Raw genomic sequence first — 27230 nt, 5'->3', positions numbered from 1 at the left:
TCTGCACACCATCTTGACTGAAAAAACAGAAATGTAGATTTTTTTGCTAATGTATTTAAAAAGAAAAACTGGAATATCACATGGTCATAAGTATTCAGACCCTTTGCTCAGACACTCACATTTAAGTCACATGCTGTCCTTTTCCTTGTGATCCTCCTTGAGATGGTTCTACTCCTTCATTGTAGGCCTGTTTTGTTTAATTAAACTGATAGGACTTGATTTGGAAAAGCACACACCTGTCTATATAAGACCTCACAGCTCACAGTGCATGTCAGACCAAATGAGAATCATGAGGTCAAAGGAACTGGCCAAGGAGCTCAGAGACAGAATTGTGGCAAGGCACAGACCTGGCCTAGGTTACAAAAGAATTTCTGCAGTACTCAATGTTCCTAAGAGCACAGTGGCCTCCATAATTCTTAAATGAAAGAAGTCTACCTAAACCAGGCCATCCAGCCAAACTGAGCAAAAGTGGGTGGAGAGCCTTGGTGAGAGAGGCAAAGAAGAACCCCAAGATCACTGTGGCTGACCTAACATAGATGCAGTAGGGAGATACGAGAAAGTTCCACAAAGTCAACTATCACTGCAGATCTCCACCAGTCGAGCCTTTATGGCTGAGTGCCCCAACGGATGCCTCTCCTCAGTGCAAGCCATATGAAAACCTGCATAGAGTTTGCTGAAAAAAACATATGAATGACTCCCCTACTATGAGAATTAAGATTCTCTGGTCTGATGAGACGAAGATAAACCTGTTTGGTGATAATTCTAAGTGGTATGTGTGGAGAAAACCAGGCACTGCTCATCACCTGCCCAATACAATCCCAACAGTGAAACATCATGGTGGCAGCATCATGCTATGGGGATGTTTTTCAGCTGCAGAGACAGGATGACTGGTTGCCATTGAAGGAAACATAAATGCGGCCAAGTACAGAGATATCCTGGATGAAAAACTCTTCCAGAGTGCTCTTGACCTCAGACTTGGCCGAAGGTTCACCTTCCAACAAGACAATGACCCTAAGCACACAGCTAAAATAACAAGCCAGCCAGAGCCCTGACCTAGACCCAATAGAGCATCTCTGGAGAGACCTGAAATTGGCTGTCCACTATCCTTCACCATCCAACCTGACGGAACTGGAGAGGATTTACAAGGAAGAATGGCAGAGGATCCCCAAATCCAGATGTGAAAAACTTGCTGCATCATTCCCAAGAAGACTCATGGCTGTACTAGCTCAAAAGGGTGCTTCAACTCAATACTGAGCAAAAGGTCTGAATACTTATGACCATGTGATATTTCAATAATAAATTTGCAAAAATGTCTACATTTCTGTTTTTTTTCAGTCAAGATGGGGTGCAGAGTGTACATTAATGAGAAAAAAATGAACTTTTTTGAATTTACCAAATGGCTGCAATGAAACAAAGAGTGAAAAATTTAAAGGGGTATGAATAATTTCCGTACCCACTGTAGATTGATTAGATAGATAGATAGATATGGGATAAATAGATACATAAGGTAGATAATGACAGATAGATAGATAGATAGATAGATAGATAGATAGATAGATAGATAGATGATAGTTAGATAGACATATAATAGATCGATAATAGATAGATAATAGATTGAAGATAGATAGATAATAGATTGAAGATAGATAATAGATATAACGATGATAGATAGATAGATAGATAGATAGATAGATCAATGGATAGATTGCATTTCTTCATTAGTGACAGTGTTTGGCTGTTTCCACATCTCCTACTCAAGTTGATGAAAGTGAGAATAGAGAGGACAGACCAGATGGGGCTTTAAATCTTTCTGCTGGAAATTTTAGGTAATGTACATGAAAGAAAAATATGAAATGGGTGAATTTTATATTTATTTTATTCGTGCATTTGACACAAATTCCAATTAAATACTCAAAAGGCGAAGCCAAAGTCAATTTAGAGCTTATAGGTGTAGTCCCATATACCAGGATGAGAGCCATATAGCAGGATGGGTGTTATATACGGGCAGCACAGTGACTCAGTGGTTAGCAGTGCAGCCTTACGGTGCTGGGTTCCTGGGTTCAAATCCTACCAAGGACAACATCGGCAAGGAGTTCTCCCCGTGTTTGCGTGGTTTTCCTCCGGGTACTCTGGTTTTCTCCCACATTCCAAAGACATACTGATAGGGAATGTAGATTCCATTATTGGCACTGAGCCCCATCAGTGCCAATAATGTCTGTAAAGTGCTGTGGAATTAATGGTGCTATATAAATGAGTAAAATAAATAAATATACCAGGATTCACTATATAGGGCTATTATACTGTGGAGTACTATATGGGGTTATTATATTGTGTTGTACTATACAGTATGTGGTCATTATACTGTGGATCACTATGTGGGGTTACTATACAATCTGTTTTGAGCCGCCGGGTTTTGCAGAGCGCAGAGGGAACCTGAGTGGCTGCTGCTACAGCCTATGGAGTTTTGTATTCTGAGCAAAGCTCCATAGCCTTTGGTAGTCAGATTTGGGGATCGTCATGGGAATGCCATGGACTAGATCGGACCTGCTTGGAACTTTTGGTTTTCTAATAAATTGGTTAACGGGGGTCAGGTTCTTGTCTTTATTTCTTTCCAATACAAGTGCATGAAGTGGGATCATACATTACACCAGTGCTCACATAGAAGTGGAAGAAGCGGGTCACACCTTACACCACTGCCCCATAGAAGTAAATGGAGCTGGTTAGCTCATTACACCACTGCTCTCATATAAGTGGAGGCAGCGGGGTCACACATTACATCATTGCTCGCATATAAGTGGACAGAGCGGGGTCACACATTGCACCACTGCTCTCATATAAGTGGACGGAGTGGGGTCACACATTACATCACTGCTCGCAGTGTAGTATATCACTGATATACTACATTTAGCCCTCTAGCTAATCCCAGCATGTGTTACTCTAAGCGTATCTAATACAATTCACATATTTAACAGTTTTGCCTGGCTGATTAATAGAGAATTAGGCTGGTTAATAGAGAATTAGATGTGTCCCCGCTCAGATTTTTTTAAATTACTTAAATATTTAAATAAGTAATAAAAAAATAATAGATGAGCCAATTCTGGCCCTTTGCCTTGCTTTTCCCACTTGCACTGTAGTGGTGGAATTTATGGAGTTGATGTCATCTTTATATTGTCCGGTGGTAGATTGTCAAAAGTTGGTTGTCTAAAATTGGGGGGACCCCACATCATTTTTTAAAATTATTTAGGTATAGGTGTTTGGTACGGAGGCAATACTTTACTGTTCTGGTTCATCCATCTCTAGTTGCCATTACTGTGTGCAAAAAATCATGAAATCTGAGGATTACCAAAGGATTTTGGGTCACAATATAGTGCCCAGTGTCAGAAAGCTGTGTTTGTGTCCTAGGTCATGAGTATTCTAGCAATGACCCCAATTATACTCGACAAAGCACCCAGAAATGGAAGAATTCAGAAGTGGCCAGAAATGATTTTGGATCTAAATCCCATTAAACACCTGTGGAGAGATCTTAAAATTTGTTAGGTGTCGAGTTCCCGCCTCTGCACGGGGGAATCTTGAACCATCTCGCTGCGGTCCCCCATGCTTCTCCAGCCGCAGTGGAGCCTGCTCAGTGGAGACGTTGGTCCCAGCGTCTAGCTCAGGCTAATACTGGAAGACTGGTTACTACTCTCCTTCTAGGCTCTGCCTTTGTAGCCAGCACTGAGCAGCAGCGAGCAGATCTTTCTGGGACTTAGTCTAAGTCCTGCTTTTCCTATACTGAGCATGCTCACGGGACGACCTCCCATTGGAGGTCGAGGGTCACATGCTCAGGTCCTATTGGACCATCTGGAAGGTCTTGTAGCACTGCTGCTATAAAAGGTTTGCATGGCCGCTCGGCTAGTGTACACATGTAAATGTGTGTGTGTTGACGTGTGAAAGTCGTTCATTAATTATCCCCTCCCTTGTGTATGACTGCTCGCGTAAGGTGGATGATTGCTATCTAGTGCCTGACTTAGCTATCAGCATGTGACACACAAAACAGCATCTATTGCTGTGACCGCCAGTGCGGCGCCGTGCGCTTTTACAGCGCGTTCCTTACCCAAGCCTGGGTGGTTAGTGGCGTCCGCAAGAGCGGCACCGCACGCACTCTCGTGCGTCTAAATAATTATTATTATTTCATTCACTCTGACAAGCGCAAGAGGTCTAGATGAACTCTGAGGCCGGGATCACACACAGCGAGATACGGCCGAGTCTCGCAGGTTAAAACCAAGCTCTGGCACCGGCACTCCAGAGTGTATCATGCGGTCGCATAGCAATACATGGAGCTGCACGCTCCGCTCCGGAGTGCTGGTGCCAGAGCTTGTTTTTAACCTGCGAGACTCGGCTGTATCTCACTGTAGTGTGACTCCGGCCTAATCCAGAGTCTTGGGATTGAGTTCTGTGACTCCTTGCTTGCACTCTTTTGTGCGGTACCGCAGCCCTGTGATGCAACAGGGTTCGCTTTCTTCATACAGGGTGAAGTTAACCCGTGTGTGAATCCATTTTGTACCGCCATATAGTCAGTCATTACTCAGCAGCAGGTTCCATCTCGGCACGGTGGACCCCGGGCTGCGAACGCACCTTATTCTCTCTATCTTATTATTTGGTGTGATCCGCTAGCCCTAACAAAAATTGCTGTTGGGAGAAGGTGCCCTTCAAATATGAGAGTAGTGGAGCAGATTGCAAAGGAAGAGTGGTCCAAAATTCCTGTTTAGAGGTGTAAGAAGCTTATTGTTGGTTATAGACAGTGATTGATTGCAGTTATTTATTCAAAAGGTTGTGAAATCAAATTGGTTGGTGGTGCCAATAGTTTTTTCTGGTCTGTTTTGGGGTTTAGTGGGAAAATATGTCCAATTTGCATTTTTTCTCTGTTTTACTGTGTTGTTCCAATACACAGAAGGAAATAAAAACATGGGGAATTGCAATTATTTTCTGCAAAAAATGCTTCATTTTTTGGAACAATTTCAAGGATGCCAACACTTTCGGATGTACAGTGGGGAAAAAAGTGTTTTTTTTGTCAGCCAGCAATTGTGCAAGTTCTCCCACTTAAAAAGATGAGAGTGGCCTGTAATTGACATCATAGGTAGACCACAACTATGAGAGTCAAAATGAGAAAATAAAATCCAGAAAATCACCTTGTTTGATTTGGCAAGATTTATTTTGAAAATTATAGTTGAAAATAAGTATTTGGTCACCTAAAAACATGCAAAATTTCTGGCTCTCACAGATCTGTAACTTCTTCATTAAGAGGCTCCTCCGTCTTCCACTCATTACCTGTAGTAATAGCATCTGTTTGAACTTGTTATCAGTATAAAAGACACCTGTCCACAACCTCAAACAGTCACACTCCAAACTTTACTATGGTGAAGACCAAAGAGCTGTTGAAGGACACCAGAAACAAAATTGTAGCCGTGCAGCGGGATGGGAAGACTGAATCTGCAATAGCAATAGGCAAGCAGCTTGGTGTGATAAAATCAATTGTGGAAGCAATTATAAGAAAATGGAAGCCATACAAGACCACTGATAATCTCCCTCGATCTGTGGATCATTGCAAGTCCTCACCCCGTGGGGTCAAAATGATCACAAGAACGATTAGCAAAAATCACAGAACCACACGGGGAACCTAGTGAATGACCTGCATAGGGCTTGTACCACCATAGCAAATGCTACCATAAGTAACACATTATGTCGTCAGGGGCTTAGATCCTGCAGTGCCAGATTTGTCCCCCTGCTTAAGCCAGTACATGTCTGGGTCCTTCTAAAGTTTGTTAGAGAGCATTTGGATTATCCAGAAGAGTATTGTGAGAATGTCATATGGTCTGATGAAACCAAAGTAGAACTGTTTGGTAGAAACAAAACTCATCATGCTTGGAGGAGATAGAATGCTGAGTTGCCTCCAAAGAACACCATACCTACTGTGAAGCATGGGGGTGGCAACATCATGCTTTGGGGCTGTTTTTCTGCAAAGGGACCAGGACGACTGATCAGTGTACATGAAAGAATGAATAGGGCCATGTATCGTGAGATTTTGAGTGCAAACCTCCTTCCATCAGCAAGGGTATTGAAGATGAAAGTGGATGGGTCTTTCAGCATGATAATGATCCCAAGCATACCGCCAGGGCAAAGAAGGAGCTTCTTCGTAAGAAGCATATGAAGGTCCTGGAGTGGCCTAGCCAGTCATTAAATCTCAACCCCATAGATAACCTTTGGAGGTAGTTGAAAGTCCATGTTGCCCAGTGACAGGCCCAAAACATCACTGTTCTTGAGGCGATCTACTTGGAGGAATGGGCCAACATACCACCAACAGCGTATGCCAACCTTGGGAAGACTTTCAGAAACCATTTGACATCTGTCATTGCCAACAAAGGATATATAGCAAAATATTGAGATTAAAGGAGTTGTCCACTACTTTCAGTTAACCCCCCAATGTATCCCCCCCGGGCCCCCTAATGAATTTTTTAAATACCTTCTGTTGCTGTTTTCACCTGTGAGTGGTGCTATGGCGGCGGCTGAGTCCGGGTCACGTGACCCCCAGGCTGCAACCGCTGCTAACTTCCGCCGACGTGACATCAATTTCCAGACTCTGGAAATTGACATGACGTCAGCAGCAGGTGTGACCCACCCTCCACAGACAGCAGTCACTCAAGAGTGACTGGGCTGTGGGCAGGACTGGGGGCTGCCTGTGGGGCTGTGCTGGGGGTGGGTGGGGCTGTGCTAGGGGCGGGCTGGGCTGTGCTGGGATCTGCGGGCGGGGCAGGGGTCTGCTGGCCTGCCGTGCTCATGTGCTGAGATGTGCGGCTGGTGTGGTGGTGGCGGTAGGGGGTGGGGGTATGCACGGTGGGTCTGGCGAAGGTGCTGGAGTGTGTGGGCGGCGGGTCTGCGAGGCTGTGCAGTGGGGTCATTGGTGTGTGTGTCTCTGTGTGCAGGCATCGTCCGATGGGACTACAAGTCCCATCGGGCTCTGCCTGCTTCAGTGACAGCAAGTGGCACATTAGCCAATGATGGGACAGTAGTAGTCCCACCATCCGGCTAATGTGTTGAATGTAAAAAAACAAAAACAAACGCATGCACACATATACAGTACATACAACATACATTACACACATACAGAACATGCACCATGTGACATGTGACAACATGCGACATTCACCATGCGACGACATGCACCACGTGACAACATGCACCATGCGACAACATGCGACATGCAATATGTGGCGAAATGCACCATGTGACCACATGCGACATGCACATGCGACATGCACATGCGACATGCACATGCGACATGCACCATGTGACATGCACCATGCGACATGCAACATGTGACAAAATGCGACATGCATCATGCAACATGCACCATGCACCATGAGACATGCACCATGAGACGATATGCACCATGCGCCATGCGACAACATGCAACATGTGGTGACATGCACCATGCAACATGCACCATGCGACATGCACCATGCGACAACATGCGACATGCACCATGCGACGACATGCACCATGGGATGATGTGACAACATGCGACATGCACCATGCAACATGCACCATGCGGCGACATGCAATGACTTGCACCATGCGACGACATGCGCAATGCAACATACAACATGCAACATGCCACATACAGTACATCCATACAGTACATACATACAACATACATATAGACATACAGTACATATAACATAGATTACATACTCACCATCACTTGTCATTTTGTTCCCCGAAGCCAGTGTCACCTGTAAAAAATTTTAAAATAATAAACAAACACTATACTCCCTGATCCGCAGATATCCAATTAAAACGAGTGTCCCACGATGATCTCCTGTGGAGAGCAGCAGCATCAGCTGATACGACCGCTCTCTAGGGGCTCCAGGAATACAATGATGGAAGGTATCCTTCCACAATGTATTCCTCACAATGTATTCCTACGCCCGTGTGAGAAAACAGTCCCTAGTCTCACTTTTGGCATTGCTGTGTGAGAAAATCTCCATGCAGCAATTGCCATATAGTGAGACTTTGAACTATAGTAACCTCTAAGTGATGCACTGCAGCAGCTATTATCTCCTGCATCACTGGAGGTCCTATAGAGCAGTGACATCACTCGATGTCACTGTTCTATAGGGGAGATCGTCGTGGGACACTCATTAATTGGACTACGGCGGACAGGTAGTATACGGTTTATTATTTTACGTTTTTTGCAGGAGCTGAAGTACGGTAAGTGAAGAATATTAAAATACTTTTTTTCCTAATGTGTGTGTGTTTTATTAACCCTTTATTGCTATTGGATTAATAATGGATAGGCGTCTTATTGACGCCTCTCCGTTATTAACCCCGCTTAATGTCACCTTACAATAGCAAGGTGACATTAACCCCTTATTACCCCATATCCCACCGCTACATTGGAGTGGGGAGAGAGGGGCTAAGTGCTGGAATTGGCACATCTCACAGATGCGCCATTTCTGGGGTGGCTGCGGGCTGGTATTTGTAGCTGGGGGGGCTATATCCATGGCCCCTCTCTAGGCTATGAATATCAGCCCGCAGCTGTCTGCGTAGTAGCCTTTCTGGCTTTATAATATAGGGGGACCCCACATCATTTTTTTGGGGGTTCCCCTATTTTAATAGCCAGTAAAACGCTACGCAGACAGCTGCGGGCAGATATTCATAGCCTGGGAGGGGCCATGGGTATTACCCCCTTCCGAGGCAACAAATATTGGTCCCCTGCCATCTGCTTTCCCCCTCTGGAGCAGAAAATTGCGCGGGGCCCACGCCTTTTTTTTTTTAGTTTTTTTTAACTGAAACATATTGTTCATTAACCCCTTTCTGACAGCTGACGGAATAGTACGTCAGCAGGCAGTATCCTCCTCTTTGAGGTGGGCTTCGGCGGTGAACCCACTTCAAGGCCGCAACATGTCAGCTGTTTTCAATAAAAAAAAAAATTACATGATCGCTAAATTGCGTAGCGAGAAAAAAATCAAAAGCCAAAATTATGTTTTTTTGGTCACCGCGACATTGCTTTAAAATGCAATAATGGGCGATCAAAAGAACGTATCTGCACAAAAGTGGTATCATTAAAAACGTCAGCTCAGCATGCAAAAAATTAGCCCTCACCCAACCCAATAGCTCAGAAAATATAGACGCTAAGGGTATTGGAAAATGGTGCAATTATTTTATTTATTTTGAGCAAAGTTTGGAATTTTTTTTCACCACTTAGATAAAAAAATAACCTAGACTTGTTTGGTGTCTATAAACACGTAATGACCTGGAGAATCATAATGGTAGGTCAGTTTTATGCTGTGTGCACACGTTGCAGATTTGGGTGCAGAATTTTCTGCAGAAAATCTGCATCTCCTTGCAGAAAATGCAGCTTCGTTTTTGATGCATTTTTTCACGTTTTTTTCACGTTTTTTGCATGGTTTTGATGCTTTTTTTATGCGGTTTTGATGCAGTTCTTGGTGTGTGTTTTGCTGCATTTTTTGTGCCATTTTGATGCAGTTTTTGGTGCAGTTTTGATGCATATTTGATGCAGTTTTTGGTGCAGTTTTGATGCAGTTTTTGGTGCAGTTTTGATGCAGTTTTTGGTGTGGTTTTGATGCGGTTTTTGCGTGGTTTTTGTGCATTTTTGTATGCGTTTTTGAAAGCTAAATAAAGATGTATTATTGAACAAAAAAAAAAGATTTTTGATGTCATTATTGTCCAACGTCCTCTTTTACATTTGTCCAACCCACACTCCATTACACACAGATAGACAGATGATAGATGAAATGGATAGACAGATCTACATATAGTTTACCAATAAGGACAAACAAAACACAGGTTAAATACCAAAATTAACCCCTGTGCCCGTCAGGAGATATTACAGCCATAACGGTCTCGTACAAGCAATATATAAACCTATAAAAAATGTACAAATCAGACCTCAAAATACAGAGAGATACCAAAAAACTTTATTAGAAGTACAGTTTCAAGAAACAACAATGATGGTGATGTATACCAGTATATAAAACACCATAGACCTGAGGCACGTATTAACCCCTTTCTGCCATTAGACGTACTATTGCGTCCATGTGGGGTGGGCTTTACTTCCCAAGGACGCAATAGTACGTCATATGCGATCGGCAGCGCTCACGGGGGGAGCGCCGCCGATCGCGGCCGGGTGTCAGCTGTTTATCGCAGCTGACATCCGGCACTATGTGCCAGGAGCGGTCACGGACCGCCCCCGGCACATTAACCCCCGGCACACCGCGATCAAAGATGATCGCGATGTGCCGGCGGTACAGGGAAGCACCGCGCAGGGAGGGGGCTCCCTGCGGGCTTCCCTGAGCCCCCCGCAGCAACACGATGTGATCGCGTTGCTGCGAGGGTCTCACCTCCCTCCCTGCTCCCTCCAGCCCCGGATCCAAGATGGCCGCGGATCCGGGTCCTGCAGGGAGGGAGGTGGCTTCACAGAGCCTGCTCAGAGCAGGCACTGTGAAGCAGCCTGCACTCCTATCAGATCAGTGATCTGACAGAGTGCTGTGCAAACTGTCAGATCACTGATCTGTGATGTCCCCCCCTGGGACAAAGTAAAAAAGTAAAAAAAAAAAATTTCAAATGTGTAAAAAAAATAAAAAAAAATATTCCAAAATAATGAAAAAAAAAAAAAATATTATTCCCATAAATACATTTCTTTATCTAAATAATAAAAAAAAAACAATAAAAGTACACATATTTAGTATCGCCGCGTCCGTAACGGCCCGACCTATAAAACTGGCCCACTAGTTAACCCCTTCAGTAAACACCGTAAGAAAAAAAAAAAAAAACGAGGCAAAAAACAACGCTTTATTATCATACCACCGAACAAAAAGTGGAATAACACGCGATCAAAAAGACAGATATAACTATCCATGGTACCGCTGAAAGCGTCATCTTGTCCCGCAAAAAACGAGCCGCCATACAGCATCATCAGCAAAAAAATAAAAAAGTTATAGTCCTGAGAATAAAGTGATGCAAAAATAATTATTTTTTCTATAAAATAGTTTTTATCGTATAAAAGCGCCAAAACATAAAAAAATGATATAAATGAGGTATCGCTGTAATCGTACTGACCCGAAGAATAAAACTGCTTCATCAATTTTACCAAACGCGGAACGGTATAAACGCCTCCCCCAAAAGAAATTCATGAATAGCTGGTTTTTGGTCATTCTGCCTCACAAAAATCGGAATAAAAAGCGATTAAAAAATGTCACGTGCCCGAAAATGTTACCAATAAAAACATCAACTCGTCCCGCAAAAAACAAGACCTCACATGACTCTGTGGACCAAAATATAGAAAAATTATAGCTCTCAAAATGTGGTAACGCAAAAAATATTTTTTGCAATAAAAAGCGTCTTTCAGTGTGTGACGGCTGCCAATCATAAAAATCCGCTAAAAAACCCGCTATAAAAGTAAATCAAACCCCCCTTCATCACCCCCTTAGTTAGGGAAAAATTTAAAAAATGTATTTATTTCCATTTTCCCATTAGGGCTAGGGTTAGAGTTAGGGCTAGGGTTAGGGCTAGGGCTAGGGTTAGGGCTAGGGTTAGGGCTAGGGTTAGGGTTAGGGCTAGGGTTAGGGCTAGGGCTAGGGTTAGGGTTAGGGCTAGGGTTAGGGTTAGGGCTAGGGTTAGGGCTAGGGTTAGGGCTAGGGTTAGGGCTAGGGCTAGGGTTAGGGTTAGGGCTAGGGTTAGGGCTAGGGCTACAGTTTGGGTTGGGGCTAAAGTTACAGTTAGGGTTTAGATTACATTTACGGTTGGGAATAGGGTTGGGATTAGGGTTAGGGGTGTGTCAGGGTTAGAGGTGTGGTTAGGGTTACTGTTGGGATTAGGGTTAGGGATGTGTTTGGATTAGGGTTTCAGTTATAATTGGGGGGTTTCCACTGTTTAGGCACATCAGGGGCTCTCCAAACGCGACATGGCGTCCGATCTCAATTCCAGCCAATTCTGCGTTGAAAAAGTAAAACAGTGCTTCTTCCCTTCCGAGCTCTCCCGTGTGCCCAAACAGGGGTTTACCCCAACATATAGGGTATCAGCGTACTCAGGACAAATAGGACAACAACTTTTGGGGTCCAATTTCTCCTGTTACCCTTGGGAAAATACAAAACTCGGGGCTAAAACATATTTTTTGTGGGAAAAAAAAAGATTTTTTATTTTCACGGCTCTGCGTTATAAACTGTAGTGAAACACTTGGGGGTTCAAAGTTCTCACAACACATCTAGATTAGTTCCCTGGGGGGTCTAGTTTCCAATATGGGGTCACTTGTGGGGGGTTTCTACTGTTTAGGTACATTAGGGGTTCTGCAAATGCAATGTGACGTCTGCAGACCATTCCATCTAAGTCTGCATTCCAAATGGCGCTCCTTCCCTTCCGAGCTCTGCCATGCGCTCAAACGGTGGTTTCCCCCAACATACGGGGTATCAGCGTACTCAGGACAAATTGGACAACAACTTTTGGGGTCGAATTTCTCCTCTTACCCTCGGGAAAATACAAAACTGGGGGCTAAAAAATAATTTTGGGGGGAAAGATTTTTTTTTTTAATTTTCACGGCTCTGCGTTACAAACTGTAGTGAAACACTTGGGGGTTCAAAGCTATCACAACACATCTAGATGAGTTCCTTAGGGGGTCTAGTTTCCAAAATGGTGTCACTTGTGGGAGGTTTCTACTGTTTAGGTACATTAGGGGCTCTGCAAATGCAATGTGACACCTGCAGACCATTCCATCTAAGTCCTCATTCCAAATGGAGCTCCTTCCCTTCCGAGCCCTCCCATGCGCCCAAACAGTGGTTCCCCCCCACATATGGGGTATCAGCGCACTCAGGACAAATTGGACAACAAATTGTGGGGTCGAATTTCTCCTGTTACCCTCGGGAAAATACAAAACTGGGGGCTAAAAAATAATTTTTGTGGGAAAAAATTTTTGTTTTATTTTTACGGCTCTCCATTATAAACTTCTGTGAAGCCCTTGGTGGGTCAAAGCGCTCAGCACACATCTAGATAAGTTCCTAAGGGGGTCTACTTTCCAAAATGGTGTCACTTGTGGGGGGTTTCTACTGTTTAGGTACATTAGGGGCTCTGCAAACGCAATGTGACACCTGCAGACCATTCCATCTAAGTCTGCATTCAAATGGCACTCCTTCCCTTCCGAGCTCTCCCATCCACCCAAACAGTGGTTTACCCCCACATATGGGGTATCAGCGTACTCAGGACAAATTGTACAACAACTTTTGGGGTCCAATTTCTTCTCTTACCCTTGGGAAAATAAAAAATTGGGGGCAAAAAGATAATTTTTGTGAAAAAATATGATTTTTTATTTTTACGGTTCTACATTATAAACTTCTGTGAAGCACTTGGTGGGTCAAAGTGCTCACCACACCTCTAGATAAGTTCCTTAGGGGGTCTACTTTCCAAAATGGTGTCACTTGTGGGGGGTTTCAATGTTTAGGCACATCAGTGGCTCTTCAAACGCAACATGAGGTCCCATCTCAATTCCTGTCAATTTTGCATTGAAAAGTCAAACGGCGCTCCTTCCCTTCCGAGCTCTCCCATCCGCCCAAACAGTGGTTTACCCCCACATATGGGCTATCAGCGTACTCAGGACAAATTGTACAACAACTTTTGGGGTCCAATTTCTTCTCTTACCCTTGGGAAAATAAAAAATTGGGGGCGAAAAGATAATTTTTGTGAAAAAATATGATTTTTTATTTTTACGGTTCTACATTATAAACTTCTGTGAAGCACTTGTTGGGTCAAAGTGCTCACCACACCTCTAGATAAGTTCCTTAGGGGGTCTACTTTCCAAAATGGTGTCACTTGTGGGGGGTTTCAATGTTTAGCCACATCAGGGGCTCTCCAAACGAAACATGGCGTCCCATCTCAATTCCAGTCAATTTTGCATTGAAAGTCAAATGGCACTCCTTCGCTTCCGAGCTCTGCCATGCGCCCAAACAGTGGTTTACCCCCACATGTGGGGTATTGGCATACTCAGGACAAATTGTACAACAATGTTTGGGGTCCATTTTCTCCTGTTACCCTTGGTAAAATAAAACAAATTGGAGCTGAATTAAATTTTTTGTGAAAAAAAGTTAAATGTTCATTTTTATTTAAACATTAAAAAAATTCCTGTGAAGCACCAGAAGGGTTAATAAACTTCTTGAATATGGTTTTGAGCACCTTGAGGGGTGTAGTTTTTAGAATGGTGTCACACTTGGGTATTTTCTATCATATAGACCCCTCAAAATGACTTCAAATGAGATGTGGTCCCTAAAATAAAATGGTGTTGTAGAAATGAGAAATTGCTGGTCAACTTTTAACCCTTATAACTCCCTAACAAAAAAAAATTTTGTTTCCAAAATTGTGCTGATGTAAAGTAGACATGTGGGAAATGTTATTTATTAAGTATTTTGTGTGACATATCTCTGTGATTTAATTGCATAAAAATTCAAAGTTGGAAAATTGCGAAATTTTCATAATTTTCGCCAAATTTCTGTTTTTTTCACAAATAAACGCAGGTACTATCAAATAATGTTTACCATTGTCATGAAGTACAATATGTCACGAGAAAACAATGTCAGAATCACCAGGATCCATTGAAGCGTTCCAGAGTTATAACCTCATAAAGGGACAGTGGTCAGAATTGTAAAAATTGGCCCGGTCATTAACGTGCAAACCACCCTTGGGGGTAAAGGGGTTAAAATCACAGTCCTTCCTGCCACATGTATAGATCTCCCCTATCATAACAAATCATTCCGCCAAGTGGCATGTTTGACAGTATTCCCACGATACTACATCTCTAAAGTGGCAAGACAAGTAACACAAATCCAGCTACATTACCTCAGGTCTGATGGTGCCAGGTCCCCTACTCGCATTTCGGCTGCATGTGCCTTCTTCCGGGGGAGTGGCATCATCAGATCACTGACCGGTTTAAATAGTGCTCCCACCCAATCACAAATAAGTTAAAATGCATTGCGTTATTAAAAAGTGTCCCGAGGCACTTCAAACAGTTTCATGCCAGTGATCCTTCATGCTTGAGGGTAAAGGGGATAGATTGTATCCCTCTGAATCCACGGGGGGGTAACGTGAGCAAAGCCTTGGCTCAAAAGGAATCCCGTTGGATTTGGGAACTCCGTACTTTGAAACCTGACGGTCTAAACGAAACGTTGAGCTTTGCACCTTTTCTTTAGTGTGGTTGCTTTTTAATATAGTTGTGGTTCATTGGATTTTAACGTGTTTTGTTTTTATACTGTTTTTAATTATTTTCTGCTATTTTTCAGCCCCCGCCATGTGTGTTTTTGTTGACTTGTTGCGAGCTGTGAATAAAGCTGGACGAAAATAGAAGATTTTCCTACTCTATGCACTTTACAATAAATTTTTGTATATTGTTTTAAATAATATATAAATATGTATTCATATGGTGTTTTTTACTATGTTGTATATGGGTGTATGTGGTTAACTTTTAAAGCACTATATTGCTAGCAGTTGTGCACTTTATACATCCATGTATGTAATATGTATGTGCACTTTATGATGTTCACTATGTATGAATTTTTAATGTATAATTATCCGGTTGGATGATATCAGATTTGGGATATTCATACTAAGTATTTTTCTATATATTGCACTTAATTAATGTGCTCGCATTTTTATTTATATCCACACTGTGTAATTTTAATAGTCATTCATATAGGTTCTGTTATGTACCGTTGGATCTTGTAGGAATATCATCATTTTGTCCGCTCTTCATATGTGATGCATGGGTCAAAGTTAGAATTTAGGGTTAATGGTTACCTGTCTGTATGCGGTGGTATCGCTCCGTGTGTGGCCTACCTCTGTGCGCGTGCGCGCCCCTCGCCACTTGGCTGTGCGTTGTCCACTGGCATCTCTATCAGATCCTGCGCTCATGTGACCACCTGGATGGGCGTTCGTGTGGGCGTGGCTACCTGATGACGCCGTGGGGGACTCGGGTCTCTTGGCGGCAGTCGGAGCATGCGCCGCAACAAGGAGGCGGCAATATGACGCGATGCATTTTAACTTATTTGTGATTGGGTGGGAGCACTATTTAAACCGGTCAGTGATCTGATGATGCCACTCCCCCGGAAGAAGGCACACGCAGCCGAAACGCACGTAGGGGACCTGGCACCATCAGACCTGAGGTAATGTAGCTGGATTTGTGTTACTTGTCTTGCTACTTTAGAGATGTAGTATCGTGGGAATACTGTCAAACATGCCACTTGGCGGAATGATTTGTTATGATATGGGAGATTTATACATGTGGCAGGAAGGACTGTGATTTTAATACGTGCCTCAGGTCTATGGTGTTTTATATACTGGTATACATCACCATCATTGTTGTTTCTTGAAACTGTACTTCTAATAAAGTTTTTTGGTATCTCTCTGTGTTTTGAGGTCTGATTTGTACATTTTTTTATAGGTTTATAGATCTACATATAGATAGATCTATAGATGCATACATCTATCTATTCATATATCTATCTATAGATATATCTGGATAGATACATCTATTGATAGATGTATGGCTAGTTTAGGGTGTGTGTCCACTGTCCGGATTACATCCGAATTAGCTGCAGATTGGATGCTGCATACTTGTAGTCCAATCGGATGATGCTTGCACACACACCCAAAGCCCCCCCGCACAGACCTGCACACACCCAAACAGTCCCGCACAGCCCTGCACACACCCGAACAATCTCGTACACACCCGAACAGCCAAGCACACACTCGCACAGCCCCGCACACATCCAAACTGCCCCGCACACATCGAACAGTCCCGCACAGCCCCGCACACACCCGAACAGTCCCACACACACCCAAAAAGCCAGGCACACACCCGCACAGCCCCACACACATCCGAACCAACCCACACACACCTGAAAAGTCCCACACACACCCGAACAGCCAGGCATGCACCCGAACAGCCCAGCACACATCCGAACAGCCCCGCACACACCTGAACAGTCCCGCACACACCCGAACAGCCCGCACACATCCGAACAGCCCCGCACACACCTGAGCAGTCCTGCACACATCTGAACATCCTGCAGACCCCACCCACACTCACCTGAACAGTCCCACACACATCCAAACAGCCCGCAGACCCCACCCACACACACATACATGCACACAGTCACCGCCCACACACTTCCCTCCTCCCAAACTGCAGCATTTCTCAGACCCACAGCCGCAGCAAAACTGCAGATCTTTTTTACATCTGCGGTTTTGCTGCGGATGTGCCCAACTCAATGCAAGTCTAAGGGTGCAGAACTGCTGCAGCTCGGCACAAAAGAAGTGACATGCTGTGGAAAAAAAGCTGCGTTTTGGTGCGGCTTTTTCCACAGCATGTGCACAACAAGTCTGCGGCTCCCATAGACTTACATTGGTTGTGCACTACACTGCGGATTTGATGCAATTCTGTGCAGCAAAAAAACCTGCGGATCTGCAATCAAATCCGCAATGTGTGCACACAGCCTTAGCATTTTGTGAACCTAGCAAAAAAAACAAGCAAAAAACAAGTGTAAGATTGCACTTTTTTTGCAATTACATCGCACTTTGAATTTTTTTCACATTTTCTGTGGAATGACATGGTAAAACCAATGGTGTCGTTCAAAAGTAGAACTTGTCCCTCAAAAGATAAGCCCTCACATGGCCATATTGAAGGAAAAATTATGGCTCTGGAAAGAAGGGGAGCGATTAACAAAAACGAAAAAAGCTCCAGGAGTGAAGGGGTTTAGAAACATGGATATGGACATATCTATGTAAATAGACATAGATATATAGATACATATCTATCTATCTATCTATCTATCTATCTATCTATCTATCTATCTATCTATCTATCTATCTATCTATCTATCTATCTATCCATCCATCCATCCATCCAACCATCCATCTATCTATCTGTGTAATGGAGTGTGGGTTGGACAAATGTAAAAGAGGAGGTTGGACAGAAATGACATCACAAATCTTTTTGAAGAGAGAGGAGGGAGAGGAGGGAGGGGTTTGGGTGTGTTTTGGAGTGGGTGTGGTAGGTTCAGGCTTAGTGGCCAGTACAATGCATCATGGAATTTGTAGTATTAGAGCACAATATCGTAGGAGAAAGAAAGTTGTCGATTAACCCCATGAGAGCTGGATCGAGCACTGAAGATGTGCTGCTACAGCATGATAAAAGGTAATATTGCTAAAATAAACAGTGGATGTTTTCAGTGGCACATTATAGCAAGATTTATGAAAAAAAAATTGTAGTGGACAACTTCTTTAACTTTTGTTAACCCCTTCCCGACCTTTGACGCATACGCTGCGTCATGAAAGTCGGTGCCATTCCGACCCATGACGCAGCATATGCATCATGGTTTGATCGCGTTCCTGCGGGTCGGGTGACCGGGGTCAATGAAATGTCACCCGATCCGCAGGTACGTGAGGACCTCTTGTTGACACCAGGGGGGTGGCTTTGCCCCCCCGTGGCCACGATCGCTCCTGTGCCCTCTGTTTCACCCCCCTCCAGCTCTGATTGGAGAAAGCGTCCATGTGACGCTTTCACTCCAATCAGCGGTGGAGGGGCGGAGTGAAACATGTCTGACATCACTCTCCAGCTTCATTCCTTCCGTGGAAGCTGGAGAGTGAGGTCCCTGCGTGCCGCACCTGCCGCCGCCACTGCCTGATCGCCGCCTCCCGCTGCCTGATCGCCGCCGCCGCTGCTGCCTGATTGCCACCTGATCGCCCCCTGCTGCCTGATCGCCGCTGCTGCCGCCTTCCGGTACTCCCCCCTCTGCCTCCCTCTCCCCCCCATCCGATCCCCCCCGCCATCCGTTAACCCCTGCACTCCCTCCCATGCCCCAGAAATCAGCCCCCTGCCCAGTGATCACCCAGGCTCCTACATCTCCCCTGCCCCCTCCTTCCCCCCCTCCCGCTCCTGACAGCCACCTTCTGACCCCCCCCGTGATCACCCACCCCAGTGATCACTCTGATCACCCCCTGCCCCCCTGATGACCCCCCCTGCTGCTGCTGGCTCCTGCATTACCTCAGGCCCCTTCGCTTGACTGCTCCCCCGTGCCCCACTGATCGCCGCCTGTCCACCTTCCCGTCCACTGATCGCCGCCTGTCCGCCTTCCGGTACTCCCCCCTCTGCCTCCCGCTCCCCCAACCGTCCGATCCCCCCCTGCCATCCGTTAACCCCTCCACTCCCTCCCACACCCCAGAAATCAGCCCCCTGCCCAGTGATCACCCTTCCTTGCTGCAGGCTCCTACATCTCCCCTGCCCCCTCCTTCCCCCCGCTCCTGACATCCACCTTCTGCCCCCCCCATAATCACCCACCCCAGTGATCACTCTGATCACCCCCTGCCCCCCTGATCACCCCCCCCACTGCTGCTGCCGCCTCCTGCATCTCCTCAGGCCCCTTCACCTGACAGCTCCCCTGTGCCCTGCTGATCGTCGCCTGTCCTCCTTCCGGTCCGCTGATTGCCGCCTGTCCGCCTTCCGGTACTCCCCCTCTCTGCCTCCCGCTCCCCCCGCCGTCCGATCCCCCCTCCCGACCTCCACTCCCTCCCACGCCCCGGAAATCACCCCCCTGCCCAGTGATCACCCTTCCCTGCTGCAGGCTCCTACATCTCCCCTGCCCCCACATTTCCTCCGCACCTGACAGCCACCTCCAGCCCCCCCGGTGATCACCCGCCCCAGTGATCACCCTGATCTCCCTCCCGCGCTGCTGCTGCCGGCTCCTGCATCTCCTCAGGCCCCTTCGCCTGACAGCTCCCCGCGCTCCACTTATCGCTCCCGCGTGATCGCTCCAGCGCCCTGCTGATCGCTCCCGCGCCCTGCTGATCGCTCCCGCGCCCTGCTGATTGCTCCCGCGTGATCGCTCCCGCGCCCTGCTGATCGCTCCCGCGTGATCGCTCCCGCGCCCTGCTGATCGCTCCCGCATGATCGCTCCCGCGCCCTGCTGATCGCTCCCGCGCCCTGCTGATCGCTCCCGCATGATCGCTCATGCGCCCTGCTGATCGCTCCTGCGTGATCGCTCCCGCGCCCTGCTGATCGCTCCTGCGCCCTGCTGATCGCTCCCGCGTGATTGCTCCCGCACCCTGCTGATCGCTCCCGCGTGATCGCTCCCGCGCCCTGTTGATCGCTCCCGCGCCCTGCTGATCGCTCCCGCGTGATCGCTCCCGCGCCCTGCTGATCGCTCCCGCGTGATCGCTCCCGCGCCCTGCTGATTGCTCCCGCGTGATCGCTCCCGCGCCCTGCTGATCGCTCCCGTGCCCTGCTGATCGCTCCCGTGCCCTGCTGATCGCTCCCCTTACTGCTGCTGCCGGCTCCTGCATCTCCTCAGCCCCCCACGCCTGAAAGCCCCCTCCTGCAGTAAAGTTTCACTAAACACTCACACATACACACACGCACACTAATAAAGCTTAGTTTTTTTACACGCACGCACACACAATGTCCCGCTCGTCCCAGTCACAAAAGCTGTACTCGGCAGAGGAGGCATATTCTTTTATTGCCTCTGAAGCTGATAGTGAGGGAGAGGACCCCACCTTTCTCTATTCCTCCCACTCTTCCTCCTCCAGTGACACGGACTCGCCACCACCACGAAGTCGCAGGATGAGAAATCGTCCGCAGCCCAGGGAAGAAGAGCCGGAGCCCAGGGAAGAAGAGTCGGAGGCCGGGGGAGAAGACCCACAACCAAGTGTGAGTAACCCCCAACCTAGTGCTAGTCACGCCCAACCTAGCACTAGTGCCCCCGTCTGGACCCCCGTCCCTGAAAAGTTTGCTCCACGGATTCCTGATTTCATTCCCCAATCAGTAATCCAATTTGAGGCTGCCAACCTCAGGGAAATAGACTTTTTCAAAGTCTATTTCTCGGAGTCAATCGTCAGTCTCATGGTGGAGCAAACAAACTTATATGCCCTGCAATTTTTTGCCCAAAACCCAGTTTCATCATTTTCTGCTTGGAGTCCCGTTGACTCTGCAGAAATGTTGAAATATTGGGGACTGGTCCTTCACATGGGAATTGTGAAGAAACCAGAACTTCGCCAATACTGGAGTACTGATATTTTATATCAAACTCCAATATATGGCATGGTTATGATTCGCAAGCGTTTTGAGGCGATTCATAAATTTCTCCACTTTAGGGACAACACGGACATCCTTCCCCGCGATGACCCGAATTTTGATAGACTGTTCAAAATTCGGCCGGTCATCGAACACTTCAGCAACAAGTTTGCTGAAGTGTACATTCCCCAAAGGGAAATTTGTGTGGATGAATCCCTCATCCACTTCAAAGGGAGGCTTCAGTTCCGTCAGTACCTGCCCAGCATGAGGGCGAGGTACAGGATTAAGCTCTATAAGATCTGCGAGAGTACCTCAGGGTACACTCTCAGCTTTAGAGTTTATCAAGGAAAGGACACCAGGATCCAGAATGTCCACCTGCTCTGGGGGTGAGTGGGAAAATAGTGTGGGATTTGGTCCACCCACTGCTTGATAAAGGTTACCATCTGTACGTTGATAACTTTTATACAAGAATCCCACTCTTTCAATCCCTCTCTGCCAGAGCTACCGTTGCTTGCAGTACCGTGCGCAGAAACCAGAGGGGTCTCCCTTTGTCACTAATTGAGCAGGTTCTCCCAAAGGGTGAGAGTCGGGCCCAATGTAGTGGCAACATGCTTGTGGTCAAGTTCAAAGACAAAAGGGACGTCTTTTTCTTGACAACAATCCATGGTTCCGGCACCACAGCCACCACCGTTCGAGGTACCACAGCACAGTTCCACAAACCGGACTGTGCGCTGGGGTACAACAAACACATGGGGGGAGTTGATCTTTCTGACAAAGTCCTCCAGCCCTATAGTGCCATGCGGAAGACGAAGGTGTGGTATAAAAAACTGGCTGTGCACATCGTACAAATGGCATTGTATAACGCATACGTGCTATCACGATGTGCAGGTCAGACCAACAACACCTTCCTTCAGTTCCAGTAGGCGGTGATAAAGGCCCTGATGTTTGGAGACGAGGAAGGAGCGGGCCCCAGCACTGCTGGAACTCAAGGTTCCCGTATGGTACCAGGGCAACATTTTCCCGGTGAGGGGCAAAAAAGAAAAAGGTGTCGGGTATGTTATAAAAGGGGGATAAGAAGGGAAACTCGTTTCCAATGTGAAACGTGTCCCGACAAACCTGGACTGTGTTTGGATGAATGCTTCAGAATTCATCACACGTCCGTGGACTAGCCACATCCTGATATTCGACTACAGCACTCACCCACACCAGGCTGATATACACAATACACCATACACACCAACCTGACGTACACTACACCACACACTAACCTGACATACACTACACCACACACACCAACCTGACCCTACGTCAGGTTGGTATGTGTGGTGTAGTGTATGTCAGGTTGGTGTGTGGTGTGGTGTACGGCAGGTTGGTGTGTGGTGTGGTGTACGTCAGGTTGGTGTGTGTGGTGTAATATACACCACACACACACACCAACCGGATGTACACTACACCACATGTACACTACCCACCAACCTGATGTGCACTACTCCACACTCGCCAACCTGACCCTACGTCAGTTTGGTGTGTGTGTTGTAATGTATGTCAGGTTGGTGTGTGGTGTGGTGTACGTCAGGTTGGTGTGTGTGTGGTGTAGTATACACCACACACACACCAACCAGACATACACTACACCACATGTACACTACCCACCAACCTGATGTGCACTACTCCACACTCGCCAACCTGACCCTACGTCAAGTTGGTGTGTGTGTGTGTTGTAGTGTATGTCCGGTTGGTGTGTGGTGTGGTGTACGTCAGGTTGGTGTGTGTGGTGTAGTATACACCACACACACACCAACCTGACGTACACTACACCACATCCTGATGTACATGACGTACACTACACACCAACCTGATGTACACTACTCCACACTCGCCAACCTAACCCTACGTCAGGTTGGTGTGTGTGTTGTAATGTATGTCAGGTTAGTGCGTGGTGTAGTGTAAGTCAGGTTGGTGTGTGTGGTGTAGTATACACCACACACACACACCAACCTGACGTACACTACACACCAACCTGATGTACACTACTCCACACTCGCCAACCTGACCCTACGTCAGGTTGGTGTGTGTGTTGTAGTGTATGTCAGGTTGGTGTGTGATGTGGTGTACATCAGGTTGGTGTGTGTGGTGCAGTATACACCACACACACCAACCTGACATACACTACAACACACACACACCAACCTGATGTACACTATGTATGTCAAAAAGTCAAATGGCGCTCCTTCCCTTCTGAGTTCTGCCGTGCGCCCAAACAGTGGTTTACCCCCACATATGAGGTATCAGTGTACTCAGGAGAAATTGCTCAACACATTTTAGGATCCACTTTATCCTGTTGCCCATGTGAAAATGAAAAGAATTGAGGCTAAAAGAAAATGTTTGTGAAAAAAAGTACTTTTTCATTTTTACGGATCAATTTGTGAAGCACCTGGGGGTAGAAAATGCTCACTATGCATCTAGATAAGTTCCTTGGGGTGTCTAGTTTCCAAAATGGGGTCACTTGTGGGGGTGCTCCAATGTTTAGGCACACAGAGGCTTTCCAGACGCGACATGGTGTCCACTAAAGATTGGAGCTAATTTTTGATTCAAAAAGTCAAATGGCGCTCCTTCCATTCCGAGCTCTGCCATGCGCCCAAACAGTGGTTCCCCCCCATATATGGGGTATCAGCGTACTCAGAACAAATTGGACAACAAGTTTTGTGGTCCAGTTTCTCCTTTTACCCTTGGGAAAATAAAAAAATTGTTGCTAAAAGATCATTTTTGTGACTAAAAAGTGAAATGTTCATTTTTTCCTTCTATGTTGCTTCTGCTGCTGTGAAACACCAGAAGGGTTAATAAACTTCTTGAATGTGGTTTTGAGCACATTGAGGGGTGCAGTTTTTAGAATGGTGTCACTTTTAGGTATATTCAGCCATATAGACCCCTCAAACTGACTTCAAATGTGAGGTGGTCCCTAAAAAAAATGGTTTTGTAAATTTTGTTGTAAAAATGAGAAATCGCTGATCAACTTTTAACCCTTATAACTTCCTAGCAAAAAAAAAATTTGTTTCCAAAATTGTGCTGATGTAAAGTAGACATGTGGGAAATGTTATTTATTAACTATTTTGTGTCACAAATCTCTCTGGTTTATCAGAATAAAAATTCAAAATTTGAAAATTGCGAAATTTTCAAAATTTTTGACAAATTTACAATTTTTTCACACATAAACGCAAAAATTATCGACCTAAATTTACCACTATCATGAAGCCCAATATGTCCCAAGAAAACATTCTCAGAATCGCTAGGATCCGTTGAAGCGTTCCCGAGTTATTACCTCATAAAGGGACACTGGTCAGAATTGCAAAAAATGGCAAGGTCTTTAAGGTCAAAATAGGCTGGGTCATGAAGGGGTTAAAGACCAAATTCAAATACTGATTTTCCACCATAATTTTCAATATTAATCTTGTAAAATCAGACAAGGTGATTTTCTAGTTTTGTTTTCTCATTTTGACTCTCATAGTTGTGGTCTACCTATAATGTCAATTACAAACCTCTCTCATCCTTTTAAGTGGGAGAACTTGCACAATTAGTAGCTGACTGAATACCTTTTTCCCCACTGTATATGTAGATGAAGTGCAGAGGTAGAGTTATCTTCCAGGTATCGTTCTCCCTTTAGCCTGGAAGAGGCAATTTTCAAAAAATGATAAAACATGATTTATCAACAAGGGATCCGATATGAGACACATAGGTATCACTCTATTCAGCAGTATATAACCTGTATGCCCATACTAACATTTTAGACAGGTCAAATGTGGTGACAGACTCCCTTTAAATAGGTGAGATCAGAGTGTTTTTCAATCTGGGCCATTTGTGCTGAACTTTGACTGTTAATGCAAGCCAATATGATTTAATAGAGTGATCACCAACACGGAATTTGAGAAGGGTGAGATGAAATAATATAATAATATGATATTGAAGTAATAATTTACAGCGAAAAAATAATAATACTCACCATATTGATAGCATTTACTGGTCCAATGCTGTTGACATACATGTCCGTATGTATTACTGTTGGTTTAACTGTTAACAAAGAAAGGTTAGATTTGAAGCTGTCTGCCATTAACAGTGTGTCCACCTTTGGGAACATTTCTTTCCTTACTTAAATGCATGAATTTCTGGCTAAAAACAATGTGGGCTTCATTAAAAAATTTGCCTGCTTGCCTTCTCTAGCCGATGCATTAAACTGTCTATTGCAGGCTGCAGAAAGGGTACTCATTCTGAGTTTCTAAGGATTCTATCTGTACAATCTTGGATTGTAATGCATGGACTGACCCCTTGTCTCCTGAACTGAGTGTGACTGCCTCATATAAATATATAACTGTCACGCTCGGGTTGGGAGACAAGACTGTCAGTGCTTTGTCATCCCAGATCGGACTGTTGATCTTTATTATTTTAGCACCACTCAGATGACTTATGGCCTTAAAGCACATCAAGGGAATCAAAGAACTTGTAAAGGCCAAAAGGTGCAAACTTTTAAATTAAATTGAAATGCCAATATATTTTTCAGCCCATAATTAGTGTTGAGCGATACCGTCCGATACTTGAAAGTATCGGTATCGGATAGTATCGGCCGATACCCGAAAAATATCGGATATCGCCGATACCGATATCCGATACCAATACAAGTCAATGGGACACCAAGTATCGGAATGTATCCTGATGGATCCCAGGGTCTGAAGGAGAGGAAACTCTCCTTCAGGCCCTGGGATCCATAGGGAGGTGTAAAATAAAGAATAAAAATAAAAAATATTGATATATTTACCTCTCCGGCGGCCCCTGAACTCAGCGCGGGTAACCGGCAGGCTTCGTTGTTCAAAATCAGCGCTTTTAGGACCTGAGAATCACGTCCCGGCTTCTGATTGGTCGCGGGCCGCCCATGTGACCGCCACGCGACCAATCACAAGCCGCGACGTCACCGCAAGCTATTGACGCGCTCATTTTTAAAAATGAGCGCGTTAATGGCTTTGAAAGACGTAGCGGCTTGTGATTGGTCGCGTGGCCGCGACCAATCACAAGCCGCGACGTCACCGCAAGCTATTGACGCGCTCATTTTTAAAAATGAGCGCGTTAATGGCTTTGAAAGACTTGTGATTGGTCGCGGCCACAGTGGAGCACGGATCGTGTATAGTGACCTCTATATACCGCCTGGTGCAGTGTGAGCAGACACTAGTGTGAACCATCCCTAGATCAGCGGTGCGGCTCTTAGGAGGAGGATGTGGGGGCTCTTAGAAGAGCCTTTGGGTGTGTGGACAGATGTGGAGGAGCGGAGTTTCCAGTCCTGGCACAGCAGACTAGCCGCTTCCTGGATCTATGGGGAAACGGCCATTATCTGCCCCAATCACTGCACAAAGTCCTCCTTCAATAGGGGCTAATTTCCAGCTATCTGCAGATTATTCTGAGGCTGAGTTCTGCGAGCGACACTCAGTGTTCACTGACAGGCTGGCGGGTGAGGGGTTAATCCCTGTCAGTGCTTCTCCTCCGCTCCAGTATGTCAGGACCCGGGAGTATACAACTAGCACGTCCCAGGCTGTGGCCGATACTACAGGCAGCCGCACGGGGGATAAAAATGAGCGCGTTAATGGCTTTGAAAGACATAGCGGCTTGTGATTGGTCGCGGCCACGCGACCAATCACAAGCCGCTACGTCTTTCAAAGCCATTAACGTGCTCATTTTTAAAAATGAGCGCGTCAATAGCTTGCGGTGACGTGGCGGCTTGTGATTGGTCGCGGCCACGCGACCAATCACAAGCCGTTACGTCTTTCAAAGCCATTAACGCGCTCATTTTTAAAAATGAGCGCGTCAATAGATTGCGGTGACGTCGCGGCTTGTGATTGGTCGCGGCCACGCAACCAATCACAAGCCGTTACGTCTTTCAAAGCCATTAACGCGCTCATTTTTAAAAATGAGCGCGTCAATAGCTTGCAGTGACGTCGCGGCTTGTGATTGGTCGCATGGCGGTCACATGGGCGGCCCGCGACCAATCAGAAGCCAGGACGTGATTCTCAGGTCCTAAAAGCGCTGATTTTGAACAACGAAGCCTGCCGGTTACCCGCGCTGAGTCCAGGGGCCGCCGGAGAGGTAAATA

The 27230-nt window shown here is 45.9% G+C and overlaps 1 protein-coding gene across 2 annotated transcripts in view; it reads right to left on the bottom strand.

Annotated features, from left to right (window-relative positions):
• The window catches only part of GABRG2 (gamma-aminobutyric acid type A receptor subunit gamma2), a 261450-nt gene that overhangs the window by 106455 nt on the left and 127765 nt on the right, over nt 1-27230 (bottom strand). For both annotated transcript variants that reach the window (XM_069763791.1, XM_069763790.1), the window contains exon 3: nt 25098-25165. In XM_069763791.1, coding sequence (XP_069619892.1) covers nt 25098-25165 — 68 coding nt within the window. The remainder of the gene's footprint in view (nt 1-25097; nt 25166-27230) is intronic.

Source organism: Ranitomeya imitator, chromosome 4, assembly GCF_032444005.1.
Source record: "Ranitomeya imitator isolate aRanImi1 chromosome 4, aRanImi1.pri, whole genome shotgun sequence".
NCBI classification, from domain to species: Eukaryota; Metazoa; Chordata; class Amphibia; order Anura; family Dendrobatidae; genus Ranitomeya; species Ranitomeya imitator.
This window is presented reverse-complemented; position numbering and strand designations above follow the sequence as displayed.